The 18,195-nt window shown below is 42.7% G+C and overlaps 1 protein-coding gene across 1 annotated transcript in view; it reads right to left on the bottom strand.

The window, feature by feature from the left end:
- The window catches only part of TMEM184C (transmembrane protein 184C), a 241,245-nt gene extending 226,925 nt beyond the window's left edge, over positions 1-14,320 (bottom strand). The window contains exons 1-3 of the mRNA XM_086962270.1: positions 14,052-14,320; positions 3,268-3,398; positions 3,129-3,165 (exon numbers count right to left, since the gene is read on the bottom strand). Coding sequence (XP_086818396.1) covers positions 3,129-3,165; positions 3,268-3,398; positions 14,052-14,168 — 285 coding nt within the window. The 5' untranslated portion in view covers positions 14,169-14,320. The remainder of the gene's footprint in view (positions 1-3,128; positions 3,166-3,267; positions 3,399-14,051) is intronic.
- Between the last annotated feature and the right edge of the window lie 3,875 nt (positions 14,321-18,195).

The following is an 18,195-nucleotide window of genomic DNA, read 5'->3' as shown; positions in this document are numbered from 1 at the left end:
TGGCCCGTTTGCAACCGCAAAAAAGGGTCCTGGCACGTACAAACGCTATAGCGTTTGCGACTCCCGCGATTAGGAAGGGGCTTCCTTCCTAATAGTGAGTCACAATGGAATGTATCATTGTTTTACGACCGCAAATCCAGTTGCAAAACACTTGCAGTTTACCACCTATTTCAAGTAGGTGGTAAACCACTAGGAAACGGGAAGGGGTCCCCAGGGATCCCTTACCTTTTGTGAATGCGAAAATATTTTTTTGAGAAGGCTGTGGTCCCAGGGCCTGCTCTTAAAAAATGAAACAGAAACGTTTCTTTTTTAAACAAGCATTTCCAATGCAATAGGTCTTGCATTTACGCGAGTTTGAATTATTGACATTGCAAATAACAATGCCTTATTTTTGTTTTCGTTTTCAAAACATAAATAAAAGGCATTTTCATTTACAATGCCAATAGCTTAAACTCGCATAAGTGCGAGACCTATTGCTTTGCAAATGTTCGTCATTGAAACGCAGTCTGGGGACCATGCAAGCAGTGCTGGACTGGACCACACGAGCATGCAAAGCTTCACCAGGGCTCCACCCCCGAGGTTTCAGTGGTGAAAGTAGGCACAATGAGCGAGGGAGCGCACCCACTCGGCTGCGAACACAACTTTATTGAAATGCACTGAATCAGCTAACTAGTCTGCCCTGTTCCATGCAGAGAACGCTCTGTCCAGAAGACAAATGAAGATGAGGGGATTGGAGAGGGATAATGCCGGCTACGGTGAATAATGAGCGACCCCTCCCGGCATGCATGGAAGCCTCCACATGTAGGGACAATTAGAAGCAAAAGAAGCCAGTACTTCGTCTTTAGTGGCAATTTGTAGCAGGATACGCTTCTAAAAAACCATGAAATGCAACACACAAAGGCCACCTGAGGAGCCCCTCTGGAGCTGGGCAATCGATGATGCACACAGGAGGCCGAGGAAGCACCTCTAGCCGGGTGGGACTCAACACAGGCCGTGCTAACTTTACACGGTGCACAGGCACAGCCTGGCAGAGGCAAATGAACCACAACTGAGTAGCTGGCACCCTGTATGCATCTAACCGGACTCCTCCGAGAAGTCCTGCTCTGGAAGCAGCCCAGACTGACCCTAGGTGTACATGCCCCGGTACCACGCCTGTTGCCCTCCTCATGGAGTCTGCAGTGGGGTCCTGCCAGCACGGTGACCGCAGGTAAACGAAGTAACGCAGCCAACATTAGGTGAAAGAGCAAACCTTTGCGCTTGTTAGAAAAAAAAGTGTTCCCTGGCTGATATTAAGTATAAGCGCACAACACAATGTAACACTGCCGACATTACATAAGAGCGCACAACGGAGGGCTCCTCTGCAGGGAGTTGCCATTGTGCTAATACCAGAAAAAAGTGCTTAGTGGCTAATTAAGAGACACTGTGTCAGGCCGCGAGTATAAGATCCTGTACGGGTGGGAGGGGCCAAAAGAAGACAGGGCGGTAACAAGGAGGGACTAAAAAGCCTCACTGACAGTGGAAAGCCAGGGTTTAGCATGCACGATGATACAAGCCAACGAAAAGAAGGGGCAGAGCCTAGACTCCACGTCTGAAATTGACTGGATTACAAGAAACCTTACAGAGCGAGCAACGCATACACGCTGCAATGCTAGGCGAGACTTAAAAACCAGTCACAGACATGTTGGTCTGCTGACCCCAGCAGGCCACCATCCCTGTGAGTATTGGCCATTCCTAATGGGGTCGCAAATAGCCCCTGCCTCATGAATATTAATGAGGCAGGCAATTTGCAACCCCATTAGGAACTACTTACAGTGTCTGAGACACAGTTGAAAATTGAATTTTGCGAGTCGCAAAGTGACGCAATTTGCAAGTCGTAAAATGTAAAGGTCGTACATCTGACCCGGAATGCTTGATGCCACAGAAATATTTTCATATTCATCCCTCCAGAAGTGGAGCTTCCAGTTCGAAATGGAATGGGGTAGAACACAAGAAGTATGACAGTATGTGTTTAACCGAAGATTTCAATTTAATATTTGTAAGCTGAAAGTAATCAAATATAGAAAAGCAACTGAGAACAAATAAAATAAAGGTTCAAAGTCTTATTCAAAGATAACCCATTCCAGAGTGTCAGTAAGTATAGTGCCAGGTGCGAGCCATTCGATACTCTAGTCCACGGTCAACTAAAAGTTTGATATAGTTTCTGAACACTACTACATTTGGTCCATACCGGATATGAGGGACAATCAGGACTATATATCTAGTCTTCAAGTTACACAGTCAGCATCCCGTGGCCTTATTTAGTGATGGGTGGTAATGAGACATCATTCAAAAACTGGCATGTATTTATTGTTGTTGCCACCGTCCTCCTCTCTGAACCCCTGGCAGATTTAAAATATGCTGAAAGAGGTGAGTTCCTGATGGTAAATCGGCACAGTTTAAGCCCCCAGGTACATCGTTAAGGTGTACCTACATGGGTGAAATTGGAGACAGAGAGGCTGCCTAATTCAGGTCTGCCCACTCTAAAACCACGTTTTTGCCTGGCTCAGAGTGGAGTCTGAATCATATAGTCCAAGAATTATATCCCACATACTGGGATACAACTTCCCAAGAACAGTGCAATTAGTTCTGTTATCCTTGAGGAGCGAACTCTGCTTTTGGAGTCCATCATCAGGGATAACAATGTATCGCAAATCAGCCATGCTGGCATGGCAGTGCTACCACTCCAGTTCTTTTTGATGTGGGGCAAAATGTCTACTAATCCATGGACAACTTTGAATAAGATACAGAGGCTCTTCCCTCGTTCACACCAGTTGTACATTGGTTGACGGTCTAGATTTCAATTACACCTTCGGTCACCAGGCTTCCTTTCACGAAGATTCTGAGCTTTAGACTTTAACACATCACAAAGGTTTCCTAATATTACACTGCCAGAGCAGAATGCTACGGTGAATAGTGTCACAAAAGAAAGGGCTTAAAGAACTAACATTACTTATCATGAAATACAAGACCCACCCATCACCAACTTTGAACAAGATAAACATTATGCAGCATATTACCCCTGAATACATGCTAGGGCTCAACTGAAAGTACTTTGCGCAGGTTTTTAAAAATAGTTCAAAAACACTTACACTGTCAAGGCTGTAAATTGGGACCATCCATAGTATCCTGTTTCAACAAAGCATAAATATTTTAATTATATGAAGAAAACATAATAAATATGCAGTTTTTCTTGATAATTCCAAGTGCAGAAAGGCGACAAGGGAATACCTTATAATTGGTTTCTGTAGCTCTGGCTGAGTGTAGTGCACTAGGTGCTGCAGTATTCCCCACAGAGTTATTGGTATGGTCATCAGCACAAAGATTCCAGCAATGAACCAAGCCCTGGTGTGCACTGCCACCTGGAAACGGTGGGAGACAAAAATAGAAGTCAGAAATGCAAACAATACAGCTTGCTATGTACAAATGTAATACTCGCACTATTGATGCATTGAGATAAAGGGTCTCAGGATCTCGATTAAGTTCAAAACACAAAACAACATAAAGATCTACCTAAATATCGTATATCACAAACTGAATAGTCTCTAGGGGGCAGATGCATCAGCATTGCATTTTGCGAAACTATAATAGCAAATTATACCGATTTGCTATTAAAGAATCGCAAAATGCAATGTATGTAGGTTTTGCAAAAGAACTAGTGATTCCCACATATTACTTAATAGCGATTCGCAAATTGCGATTCGCTATTAAGGAATGCCTTTCCATTCATTCGTATGGGCCTAGAGGCCCTTTACGAATGAACGGAAATGTGTATGCACCACATGGCACTTAGAAAAATGCAATTTTGTGCATTTTTCTAAGGATTTGCAAATTACCACCAACTTGAAGTTGGTGGTAATTTGCGATTCCGTAATGCAAAGTTGCATTCTGAGAATGCTTCTTGCATTGCATTTAGGGAATCGCACATGGCGATTCCCTAAATGCATTCGGGAAACAGGTAAACGCAAAAATTGCAAATTACCTATTTTGCAAATGCCTTTTGGGATGATGCATCCCAAAAGGCATTTTACCGTTTGCAAACGGACCGATTCTGCGAATCAGCCCGTTTGCGACCGGTAAAAGCCTGGATACATCTAGCCCTGGGTCTCTAAACAATAGGTATACTTATCCATCTCAATGGTGCACCTTCTCCAATCAACTTCAGATGATTGAAGTCAGGGTTCCAACCACAATTTTAAGTGTTCACACAATATTCAGCACAAAATGTGTCTTGTGTCTAATGCTGGGCTGAGAGTTAAAATGAGCAAGCAATGCTTGACATTTCAAGTATTCCAGAAGGAAGGGGAGAACTTCAGTAAGTATAAGTGCAGAAGATTTTCCCGCCGGTCCCGCCGGTCCCCTCCTCTGGAGTTGATAGTGGATTTCATTTAGCGCTGGGACGCTCTCGGGCAGCCATGCACTCTATAAATCTCCAAAATAAATAAATAAAAATAAAAAAGAGGAGGGGGGTATTGGATCACAGTTTTAGAGGAGTTCAGCTTGGGTGACTGTCGTGCCATCCAGTGTCAAATGGCTGTGAGGCAGTCGGAGATGTGTGCAGGAAGTAAAAGTTCTAAAGAAGAAAGTCTATATGCTTTCTGAAAAGAGTTGATTCAAGATAATGAAGAGAAACATGACACCAATAGAGGTGGTGTATTGTGAGTAAAGAAGAATGTCAAGGACTGCATTTTGTGAGATGTCCACTGGGAGTGGATTGGGAGCGGACATCCAAATCTTAAACCAATGTGTAAGAGTAACTGTGTGAGAAGTGTAAACTTGTGTGATCAACAAAGTTGAAATAAGAGGACATGTTGACAAGTATGAGAGTTGAAGGGGGTCAATTTCGATATTTAGAGGTGATAAAGGCTAGATATGTGTACAAATGCTGTTTCCATACAGCACAGCATTTGGACACCTGATTGGAAAAGGGTGATGGGATGTCTGAGGTGAGTAGGAGAAATTGAAGTCCAGATGAAAATTGAGCAACTATGTAAAAGTTCCTCAGGAGATGATGGATATGTAGCTTTCTCAATAGAGTGCCTAAAGTAAGAGAGCAGTTGAAATGAAAGACCGGTCAGGCACAAAAAAAGTATTGTATGTTAAGGCTATAGGTTTGATGGTCTAGGGACTGAAAGGGTGGAATGGTACACAGGTTAGTTTAATTGTTCTGATAGCTGAAATAAGCTCAGATGGTGATGTGTTTAAATGAAAAAAAGTAGATGATCACCAATACATCAGATACGACAGAAGGGCAGGGACAGTGAAAATGTGTAAACACAAGACCTTTTAAGGCCAAAGCGTGCATGGGTTGGCTGGGGTGGTGCTAAAACTCTGTGAGGTCAGGTAATCAGCCTGCCCCAAAATGACCACTATGTGGGCTTCATTGTTGACTCAAGCCCAGTCTCAAATAGTGTCTCTCTCCCGATCGGGCCACAGAACTTAACAGAGGGTTGTCCATGCAGGTGTCTGCAAGATCACCTAGTTCACGATGATCAAGGTACAGGGACCAGGTTTCTCACACACCATGTATGGTAGACAGCAGGGATAGTGAAAATGTGCACATGCAGGGCCTGTTAAAACCAGCACAAATGTGCTGGCAGTGGAGTGTAAAGCCAGTGAGGTTGAGCAACCAGCCTGCACAAGATGGCAGCTCCAGACAGCACAAGATGGCAGCTCCTGTAGGCTTTGTTGAGGATCAGAATCCGGTAAAGTTTCTAAAACAGTAATACTCAAAGTACGGCCCAAAGGCGGCATGCTGCACTCCTGACGTTTACATATGGGCTCTTGGTCAACAGCAGCGCTGAGCTGTTGTTTAGTCGACTCAGCACCAATATTAAAATGATGTCAAATGAACAGGCCCTCAATTGAATTTAAAGAAAGGAAGTAACTAGGGGGTCCTGCACCACTTATCTTAAGGAACACATTCATTTTTAAAGACATCTTGAACCAACAGTGTAACAATATGATGAGTGTTATCATAATTCAAAAAGTGCAGTTCATCAACATGAAGAACCAGTTTGCCTTAGTACATCATATTATGTCAGTGCTCTGTGAAATATATATTTTTCTAAAGCAATAGTTTTCAAATATGAACTTAGAAACATTCATTCTTCTTGGCTCGCAGACAAGAATGCCAAGAGTGAACTAAGAAGTAAGCCAGTTGTTATGTGCTCTCTTTGGATTGCATGGGTTCCTATTATACATGAACAACATAGTAGTTTACTAAATGAAACACAGGAGAAGGTTTTGTACAGTGCACATCCTGAAGTTATGCATCATTTTGATGTCCTCCTATAAGTGATAATGAAGAAAAAGGAGGGAAAGTGAAATAAAACAAATGCTTAGGATCACACAATGTTGTTATGTAGGAAAGCCAGGATTAAGGTAGGTTTTCTGGTTTCACATTGAGCAATGCAGCCACTAGATGTACATATTATGGCTCTCCTACATCTACCTTACCGCCAATCCCACCCCAAGCACCGCACTGCTGGCATCATTGTTGCTCTCAGTCACATAACAGGCCAAACTATTTGGCCCCTGGGAAAATACTTATGACTGGCCATGTTCTAGAAAGATTTCATATATTGCATATTTTTTACTTTTGATCAGTAAGATCTCTAAACATATTTCAAAAATTGCAAACATAAAAGCAATAAATGTGACCTGAAGTATTCAAGGTATGGACGGCATTTTTATAAAAGTAGTGAAAACAATTACTACAGAATTATTGATTTAAAAAGGCATATAATTAATAAATCAATTACAAATACTTAATATAAACTCGTATTATTATAAACAACAGATACTAGAAGGGTGTCAAAAAACCCAAGGAGATATAAAACAACAATGAGAGAGTGCAAAGTAAAAATACTTTTGTCAGAGATATATTAAGGGTAGCTCATTGGCAATATTTTAACGTTTTTAAGTCTGGGTAGTAAAAACAAAATATGTAACAGATTGTAAACGCCAAATGGTAAATGAGTTGCTTGGTGGAGCAATCCATTACATACTATGATAGACAAAAAGAGGGCAGAAAATAGAAAGAGAACTTTTCTCGAAACCACGTTTCTTATTCTGCAGTGGAAGCACTAATTTACATTGTTTTCCACCAAAACTGACCTCACTTCTATAAACATTTCTTATTTAGTGCCATGAAGATTGTGTATATGAAGTGTGTACTTTGCAAGTCAGATTTAATGATACATTAGTAGAATGTATCTCCTAAAAAATAACCATGAACAAATCATCGTTCTTTCCTATAAATGTAGAGCTAAGATGAGGCAGCATCTGCGTGTGAACTTTACGATGTATGACTAGAAACCCAGGGTTTATACCCCATCTTCCTTCCACACATGGCCCAAAAGTATAGTTCTGGGCAAACAACTCAAAGTTACTGTAATGCAAATAAACTTCAAGAATCAATTGACAATATACAAAAAAAACGAACTTAACTTACAAATGTGGGACAGCCTCCTATCGGGGCGGGCCGGGCCGGGGGGGGGGGGGGGAGGATGCAAGACGTGACCAACAGGAGAATTTCTTATACGCAGGGGAAGTATAGACAGATATCATGCTAAAAACAGTGTGTGTTTAGTGAAAGAAATCAGAGCTGCTGTCTTGTCAGACATATGCAAAAACAACAGTTGATGGACAGAATGCAGAACAATGTCATACATTCACCCCAGTACAGAGATCTGGGCCTAAATCCATCGTTTTTTTGCACACCACACCACCCCAGTTCAGACATGACTATATGCAAATCAGTCTTGACCTTGGGCCTCATGGGAACAGTCTAGCCCGAACTGCCCAGCCATGTCTTTCCTGGACCGGAATCAAGCATCCTAGGACAGGTTTCTGGTTATCAGCCGTCTTCAGCCAAGATAGCTTGACTCCAGTGCTGTGGAGAGCATGGGACTCACGTCTGAGCATACCCATCCCACTCGGGGAGACAAATGCAAAACAACAGTTGATGGACAGAATGCAGAACAATGTCATACATTCACCCCGGTACAGAGATCTGGGCCTAAATCCATCGTTTTTTTGCACTCCACACCACCCCAGGTCAGACATGACCATATGCAAATCAGCCGTGACCCTGGGCCTCATGGGAACAGTCCAGCCCGAACTGCCAAGCCATGTCTATCCTGGACCGGAATCAAGCATCCTAGGACCGGTTTCTGGCTATCAGCCGTCTTCAGCCAGGATAGCTTGACTCCAGTGATGTGGAGAGCATGGAACTCACGTCTGAGCATACCCATCCCACTCGGGGTGACAAATGCGAAAACAACAGTTGATGGACAGAATGCAGAACAAGGTCATACATTCACCCCAGTACAGAGATCTGGGCCTAAATCCATTGTTTTTTTGCACTCCACACCACCCCAGTTCAGACATGACCATATGCGAATCAGCCTTAACTCCTTCCACGCTCATGACGAGCCCAGCTCGTCATGCAGTAGCCTGCTGCTACACTCATGACGAGCAGAGCTCGGCATGAACTGATGGAAATGAGAGTAAGCCAGCGCAGCAGGGGAATTCCCATAGCATTGAAGGTGTTAACCCTGTGCCTCATGGGAACAGTCCAGCCGTCTTCCTCCAGGATAGCTTGACTCCAGTGGTGTGGACTTGTCAGGAATACAGAAATAGCAAACACAAGGAGATGATGAACGGAGCACTAAAACTTTTCAGACACTCACCCCCAGTCACAGATCTGGGTTGAATCAATCATTCTTTAGCTCACTTCGGCACCTCAGTTCAGACCCAGCTATATGCAAATCAATCTTGACCATGTGCCTCATGGGAACAGTCCAGCCTGAACTGGCAAGCCAGGTCTTCCCTGAACCGGAAACAAGCATCCAGGAGCGAAAGCACCAAATGTCCTACCTCAATAACACTTTCATACAAATGCTACATCATACTCATAATACTAAGAACACCACAAACTGCTGGGTATGCGGAATGATGCCAGCTCATCAGAAAAAAGGAGGACCACCTCTAATTCCCCTGCCATTTTCACATAATATATCAAGAACAAGGAACATGGACTTGGTCTGAGTAGTTATGGGGAATTATTTCTACATGGGGCTGGAAATTAATAATGGGAATAGCTACCATAGGAATCATCTTTCTCACCTACTGTTGTTGCATTGAATATGCCCCTACAATATGTACAGCTTGTATAGCTACTTGCAATATTATTAAACCTCCGCCGATTAATGTTCATGAATCAAATCGAGAAATGATGATGCAAACTGAAAATTTACAAACTTATGAATATTGACATCAGAGATAAATTAATACATGTATTTTTAAAATGGATTTAGCATAGGCTGAAAACGAAGGACGGTTAAAATATTAAATCCGATTCTATCGTTTTTTGGTTAAGCCTTGCCTCATACGTTTTTCACCCTTGCCCTGCTTCCAGCCCGGCTCTATCCTGGACACTGCTTCTGCATAAACATGAGTAAAGAATCTAGATTGGGGCATTGTAGGCTGTGTACACATGCAGAGTCAGCGCAAAAGAACACCTGGTGTCTGCTTGAGGGTTTTCAGACAATGGTTAATCCTCAAGTAAAGTTTACTCAGATAGCATATCTTGCTGTTCAGTCTTAGGACGTAGCAATTGCACAAGACACCGAGGCTGTCGATTCTTGCCGTTACCTCATTCGTGTGTTTTTCCCAAAGCTCTATTTACCTCTGGATATCCCTTGTTTGTGATCTCTTGCTATAAAAACCCATGTAACCCATTGTTCAGTGTGCTTTTCCCAGAGTATCTCTATGGTGCTTGTGGGATGGGCCCCCATTCATAAATGCTAAATAAATGTTATGTTATGTTCTGTTATATGCTGTTTTGTAACGCGCACAACTACTACCGGAGTATCCTGGCGCGGTATACCGCTGGGGAGCCCGTCCTGGCTTTCCCTGTGGGATGGTCCCTACTGGGATTCCCCAAGGTGGAGCCAGGCATCCCCGGCGTTGATGGGGCTGTTGTGGAGATTAGGCAAGCTAATGCCCAGAGTTGCCGAGTGGGACCCCTGGTTAGAGTAGGCATCGAGGCGAGAATTATCGAGTCCGCTGACCCTGGTCCATGACCCTGCCGCGTCGGGAATTGAACCCTGGTCCCAGGCCTACTCCTGCTTCCGGGTCTGCCGCCTCTAACCAGTGAGCCACACCACTCCACTGATCCATGGTACTTCACTCCAGTGTTTATTCCTCCTTACTTGTTAAGAACCCGCAGACTAAAGGGTGACCCTGCACCAGTAGATTAATAATCTACTTCCACAGGCTAACTGAACATAACTGCAATGTCTGAATGGTTTAATGTCAAAGGACGTGGGAGGTCGTAACTCGCCTCTAACGTCCCACAGCCTTATTTTTAACCGCTGACGGTGGCCCAGGTATTAAAGTTTATTCACCTTTGGGTACTGGGACCTCCGCCAAGCCATTTTAAATTCACATTCAAAGCATCCCTCACCGCACACACAGCGACATACCTGCTCCGCTGTAATCAGGCGTCAAAGCACACCCGGGACACGCTAGGTGTCACTAGGTGGGCCCGATGATGAAGCATGCCACCAACTAGGTTGGTGGGTGAGGGCTTCATGAGCACACCTACTAGGTGTCACTACCCCTTGACAAAACAAGACTGAGTCACTTAGATTTTAATACTAAATCTTGTTAAACCCCCCTCAAACTTTAGCTAGTCTTCTTTTGATTAAAGTCTATATAAATTGGGGATACGGACTAGCGAACTGGTCCTCTCTCTCCCTCTTGAAACACGATGATAATTTCTTAATCTTGACATTTTGTTTTGTCATTCACTTGTGTTGACTTTCTATTCACTGGCTTCATTTGTTTGATCCCACCTGGCTTGTGTTTGTCTATCCCGTGGAGCATAGCTTTTTTACCACCTCTTTGCTTTTTGGGCAGAATTTTTTTTTTTTTTGTAAAGCACTCCATGAGAGTGCATGTGTTTTCCACCAAGCGTCTTTGATGTGTGCTTCTCTCCCCTGCCACTATCTACTTTCCTCTGTCTCCAGTGTGCTTTTGTTATTACAGAGGCATATAGATATCAGTAAAATGTCTCTATTCAGTGCACAGCTATCTTGCTGATGCCCATTCTAGCAAGATGTATTTCCACCCTCACGCTTAAAAGACTGATATAATATTTAGTTAAAGAAGACGTTACCTGATTTATAATGCATGTCAGAGGCTTATTTTACAGTGCATAAAAACAATATATTTCTTGTGTTACTAAGTTTGTCGGCTCTTATAAATTACACTCACATTTGTAAACACTTCCTGTCCCTCGCTCCTGCAGCAAGATGTAGTTGATAAAAAAAAACATAAACACAAAGTGATGAAAAGCCTCTGGCCTGTCTTTGAACCCTTGACCCACCACCCTCACAGTCTCTGGGGTACATTTGACTCGTAACTGGTCGTGCTTTGTTCCCTTATCCGTGTTTACATCAAATCAAATCAAGGGCATTTATTTAGCACACAAATCACCCGAAGGTCTCATGGCGCTAGCGGACAAAACTCCAGGGTCGGCTCAGGTAAGAGGAGACAGTTAGTTATCGAACAGCCATATCTTTAGATTCTTGCGAGAACAATTGTGGTCAGCGATGGTGCGTAAATCTAGAGGTAGTTTGTTCCAGAGAGCTGGTGCACAGGAAGAGAAGGACCTTCTTCCGTTTCTAGTAGTACGGATTCTGAGAGGTGTGAGAAGTCATTCATTACTGGATCGCAGGGTCCTGCGAGGCTGGTACCAGGTTAGCTTATTTACCCAGTACCCTGGACCTCTTTCGTACATGCTTTTATGTGTTATACAGAGAGTCTTAAAACAGATTTGCTTTGTCACAGGAAGCCAATGAAGAAGTCTCAGATTAGGGGGCGAAGGAGATTCCGGCAGGAGGTTGAGTACCAGCCTAGCCGCTGTGTTTTGTAGAATCTGAAGCCTAGACAGGAGTTCTTCATTTATTGAAGACAGCAGGGCTTTTCCATAGTCCAGGCGATTAATGACCAAACCCTGGACTAATGGTTTCCTGGCTTCTGTAGAACTCCATTTGAAAACTTTGCGTAGATTACGCATGATTCCGAAACAAGAACCCATGATGTAACTAACATGATTTTTCATTGATAGTTTGTTGTCCAATAGTATTCCTAAATTCTGTACCGTCTGGTTTGGAGTGGGACATGGGCCAAGAATTGGAGGCCACCAGTCGTTTTGACCAATGCTCGTGAGCCTTGCCAAATAGTACGATCTCAGTTTTGCCTCCATTTAACTGCATATGGTTTGTGCTCATCCACCTGTCAGTATCGGACTTACAATCTTTGAAACGTGACTTTGTTTCAGTAGGATCTGGACCCAGGGTGCATCACAGGCGCAGATTGATTGCCCGGACTCCTATTAACATTTATTGTGGCAAAAGGGTTGGTTCAAAAAGACTCCTCTTCTCCTAATTCAACAAAATCTAAACATAGTCCTAAAAACAGCACTGGAATACTTTAAAGGGTAATGGGATAGACCATGTGCAGTGGGACAATAAAAGTCCTGCTCTAGCAGCTCACCCTTTCAAATAGAGCTTAAACTGTACTTTAAATTGTCCCTCGGAAAACCATCTAATACACTCATTTATAATAATACATATTATTAATTCCCTTCCATGGCAGAAAAAGCTCCCTGATGTTCGTTACACACAGCTGTATTTATTTATTCTGTTATTGATTTTACCGCTGGGATATTTTTTTTCTTTCTGTAATAGAATGTCAGTTACCCGAGAATACCATAATCTACTTTTATTAAATAGAAAATCCCACCTATTAACGATTTCTGCTCTCGGCAATGCACAAAGAATCTGAAAGCTGTACCAGTGCATGATTTCTGAGCTTTGTTGATTCTGTGTTTCATAAACACGTAAACATATAATTTTTGTTCCGCTCTTGTTAAAGAAACCCGTAATAAGAGTGCCTCAAAAGAGTCTCCAATGAGTAAAGCTGATGTGAAAACACCACACTACATCTAAAATAACCACATTCATGAGATAGAGAATTTGTCATGGCATGTTTAAAACGAAGTTGCTATCTGCTGCTGTATTTGGAAGCTTTATAGGGCCTACCAGTCAGAAGTGAACAACTTTTAAGTGCCTTTTAGTACATATCGTTCAGTCTGCCCTATGTGCCTAATGGCATGTGCACTTATACTGCTGAGCGGTGTTTGGTAATGGTAAGTCTTGCATGGCGTTTAAAGGGCGAAGTCAGAGCAGGGTAAGCAATAAGAGATGTCACAGATAGAAATACCACAGAGAAGGGAAGCAATCCACGAGAGATTTCAGGATAGGCTATCCCATTCAATCAATTTTAGACACTGTTCCCTTTATTTACTATGAAACTTTGTAAAGCGTTAAGTGTCTATGTTGTGTTATCAGTGCACTGTCTTGTGTTGCCAAGGCCGCAGGTGAGGACAGTAGTGCTGGTATAATTTTTCAGAGTGGGTGTGCGGTCATCAACGTGACAGCACCCAAGTAATAGTGGATGTGAACATCCAAACATCACACAAAGATCAAGGTAGCAAATGAGCCACACCTATTACGCAGGAGAATGATATGGGAGCTGTATGCAACCGGTGGTGCACCGTGGAGCACTCTATACCAAATATATTAATGAAGCATGGTGTAGTAGGGCACTGTCGTTGACAGATTGCACATCTGTCACTGAATGTGCACAGACATGCAGTTCTATTGGTTAAACGACAGGGTGTGGAAATTGTTTTTTATTATTTCCACATAACCAGTGGTGTAACACACGCCCCTACAGCACCTGCAGCACAGGAGACCCATACCCCTCAGGGACCCTAAGAGAACGATTTCGGCGAGCACATCAGGCGCTAGTTCTTCAAGGGTTTACAATCAAATATATGTACCTTGTATTGAGTAGTAAGTGCGGGGTGGAACAGGTTACCTGTGTTCAGGTAAATCTGTGAGGAAGTGTGCCACTCCGGCAACTACCGCTCTTACCTTCATCTTGTTCATCTCCCAGACACACAACGGGATGGCAACAAGCAGACCCAGCACATAAAGAAACACCACAAGCGGCCGGATCCAGCGCCGCCAGTTTCTGCAAGTGCACGCCATGATCGACGGCGGCTCGGGAGACCCGAGCGGGTTGCCGAGTGGTAAAAACCTAACGCCTTCTGGTGTTGTGATTCTCGTGTGAAAATACCGGCAAAACACAACACTGACAGCAGCGCTCCCTTCCCTCTACCACTGAAGCACAGCCCAGCAATAAACAACAACGTCGTCTTCCGGCTTCAACGGCGTCCCTATTGGTCTGCTGAACAAACGTCACTCAGCCCGGAAGAAAGCTACCAAAAGTGATTGGCTGGAAATTAAATCCCCGCCTATTACGTCTTTTACCCTGCCTTTTCTGTTGATACCCATGTATGATTTGCTTTCAGTGAATGTCGTAATTAGTTGATGATGTCCAGAGGACGGTCATGTGACTGACTAAAGATGTGTTTTTCCTGAGATTTTTCGTAAGTAGTTAATGGAGTGCGGGTAAAGAAGTGCGAATTTCAGTAGGTGGTGATCAGGGACGCAACTTGACCCGAATTTCGGTAGAAGGGAATAGGGCAACCACTGGAGGTTTGGCTAATACTTCAAACAATGAGGCGTAGTTATTCTTTGGGCCAACCGGCCAATACAACAAAATAGAGTTATAAATTGTGTATAGGAAACAATCAAAGACAAGTATAACAAACTTGCTTTAGTGGATTTGACAATGTTTGTAGACTATCGACAGATATCCTTACAAAGGAGAATGAGTAATTTGACAACCAAAAAATAGCTTCTACAGATTTCAATTCGAAGGACATTAGAACCATTTTTTTCAAAGTTATTTCCAGATGAGGACCCTTATTGCCAATTCTCTGAAAAATTCCTTCTGTGAAATGATAGATGATCTTCTATTTTGAGCATACCAAGTCTTCGATTGGAGGAGCTCCTTGCGTATATCTGCCAAGGTTCAGATTGGTTATGTGTGACATTTTAATAATTTCAGTGCAATTATGAGTGACATTCAATGACTAAGAGTAGCTTTTCTGCGAACAGTGTAATGTCACCCACACTTTAGTTTTTTATTTATTTTTATTTTTATTTTTGGAGTTTTATATAGCGCTGGCTGGACCCGAGGGTATCAGAGCGCTTCACAACATATACAATAATGTGCTGATAGGCGATACAGGTAGTTGGTAGAACAAGGGGATTCTGGCCAGGAGATTAAAAAACACTTCAGGGAAGGGGCAAAAGGGGGGGAGGGTGCAGGTTAAACCAGGCGAGCATATACAAGCGGATTCATTGTTCAATTGGTGCGGCAGACCAAGAAGAAAAAAAAAAAGTAAAGTTTTCTTGTTCCGAGTCAGTATCTTCAGTCTCCCGGTTAGAGGTACGGGGAGCTCCGGCAGAGGTACTTCCTTGTCTCTTATTCTCTTATCGGATTAGTCTAGAGCGGTCGAGGAAGAGGACTTTGAGTAGCTTCTTGAATTTTCAAAACAAGAGGGTCATTCTTATGTGGGGGGGTATGGTGTTCCAGATTTTGGGGGCTTTTCCAGCAAATGATTTGGCTACTGTTTTTTGCTTATGAGTTTTCAGCGAGATGAGTAGTAGAGTGTTGGAGCTCCTGAGGTTTCTGGCCTGGCCGGCCCTTTTGAGTTTGTTGGCCAAGTATTCTGGTTTACCTGTGTGCAGGGCTTTGTGTGTGAGGCAGGCTGTTCTGCAGCTGGCTCGCAATTCGATTGGGAGCCATTTAAGTTCTCTGAGAGCGGGAGAGATGTGTTAAAATTTCCTGGAACCAGTGACCATCCTAGCAGCTGCATTGAAGGTTGTCTTCAGGGGCGAGGTGTGATTTTGCTGTTCCAGTCAGGGCTGCAATCCCATAGTCAATTCTGGAGAGCACTAGTGCTTGGGTGGCTTGTTGAAGGTCTTTGGGTGGGAGGAAGGGTTTCATTTTGTAAAGTAATTTCATGTTGAGAAAGGCTCTTTTAGAGGATCTAGAATTTTTTTTTTAATGTCCAATTTCGGGTCTAGGGTGATCCCTAGAGATTTTACTGAATCCGCCAGGATGAGGTTACAGTTGAGGGCGTCAATGGCTTTGAGCCATTCTTCAATTTGTTTTTTTTTGGCTTTGTTGGAGATGATGAGTATTTCCGTTTTCTCTTGGTTGAGTTTCAGGTGATTTCTTGAGAGCCAGTGTTGAACCTCCTTGAGCGTGGCGGTAAGTCTCTGTAGCATGGCACAGCCCAAAGCCTAGGTCGGACACCTGTTGCCAGGCGGGTGGCAGAGAAACAATAAATTAAACAGAGATTCCCTGCCTTAGCCAGACAGCACTGACCCGGATCAGGCCTCTTGGCTCCTCCGTGGCTGGAAATCAATCAAATTAATGGCATACATAGCTGCCATAGTTTCAGCATACTGATGAGTGACATTCTATGACTAAATGTGTGACACTTAGATGCTTTCCTGCAACCAAAATCATGCAATAAAGTCCATGAAAACAGATAAACATCAGAAATTACACCCATTTGAGCAAGGAGAAACTCAAACTCTGCAGCAGGTGCTTTTAAACCTATTATTCCTAAAAAAAAAAAACAGCACCCTGAGTCCACCCCAACCGCAGCTCCAGGTGCAGCTGATTCACAAGTAACAAAGGAATCTTTGTGACAAAAGCAGCTCTCTTGAGTACTGTGCATTTTAAAGACACTATTTAATCAAGCAAAATACCTCTGGCACCATTAATCACAATATTTCATTTTGCCACACTAGTCCTTTTTATTGTCTCTGGGCATCAAATCTTAATTTTTATTTTTCTTCAAATTTAGAATCCCTTCATCAAATATATTTACACATCGCCAATATTTATCACAACACATAAAACATTTATATACAAAACATATACAAGACTAAACGCAGAGGAATCTGTTCATTCAGTGACCCGCGGAAACGCTTGGAGAAGAATATACATGCCTAAAGATCCGTCTTCTGACAATAGGAGCCGTACAACACAGCATAAGAGGCACCACTACTGGGAATATTTAACCCATACAACAGTGAACCTGGTGGGAAGCCACTACACCTGCATGCAGTAATACAACCCTGCGAAAAGATGTCCTATGTGAATTCTGTCTAGCCCTGATGAAAACCTTAACGCAAACAGAGTTTCTGGTCCCCCTATCATCAGGTCAAAACACGTTGGCATTGACTACACAGTGGTTCAGAGTCAACTAGGAAAATAATATATTGATTCCTCTCAGACTGTTTAAACGGCAGTAGTTCTGTTCTTTTACACTAGTTCTTGTAAATAGTCTCCGATCCTGTATAGGACCACATAAAGAGAAAGCCACGAGGACTAAGAGTAATACGGTCCCAGCATATTGTGTTTATAAAACAGTAGGACATGAAAGAGATTATGTGATTCAGTTTGTGAATCAAACACCAAAATAACTATCACAAAATTAACTGTGAATGTGTTTGTTTAGTGTGCCATGTAAAAGAAACATTACATGTATAGTATTTGTCAATCAAAGAGTGTATCCATGTACAACTAGTTTAGAGTCCGTCCAGTGAGTGATACAAATGTTTATATGTTTTGTATATAAATGTTTTATGAGTTGTGATAAATATTGGAGATGTGTAAATATATTTGATGAAGGGATTCTAAATTTGAAAATAAGGTTTGAAAAAAAATAAAAATTAAGATTTGATGCCCAGAGTCAATTAAAAGGACTAGTGTGGCAAACAGAAATATTGTGATTAATGGTGCCAGAGGTATTTTGCTTGTTAAAATGTTATTATATTGATTGCGGCCTCTGGATTCTTGAATTGAATACATTCCCCTGTGTTATATGTTCTTTTAAAGACACTAAACGCCTCCTCTCACCATGACCGGACACAAAATTATGACTTTAGGCTCCTTGACTAGGAAAACTAAGTGGTAGCAAAAATGCATATTTATGAATTGTATGGTAGAAAAGGGGTGAGATGTTCTCGGAATGCTTCAACATACATAATGTGCACGCTGATGCCACAAATGCTGTGATGTGTGATGTGTGACTGCTACTGCGAAGGTACCTTGCTGGTAGATAGCGATTGAGGTTTGAAACAGTGT

Source organism: Lissotriton vulgaris, chromosome 3_1 (genome assembly GCF_964263255.1).
Source record: "Lissotriton vulgaris chromosome 3_1, aLisVul1.2, whole genome shotgun sequence".
NCBI lineage: Eukaryota > Metazoa > Chordata > Amphibia > Caudata > Salamandridae > Lissotriton > Lissotriton vulgaris.
This window is presented reverse-complemented; position numbering and strand designations above follow the sequence as displayed.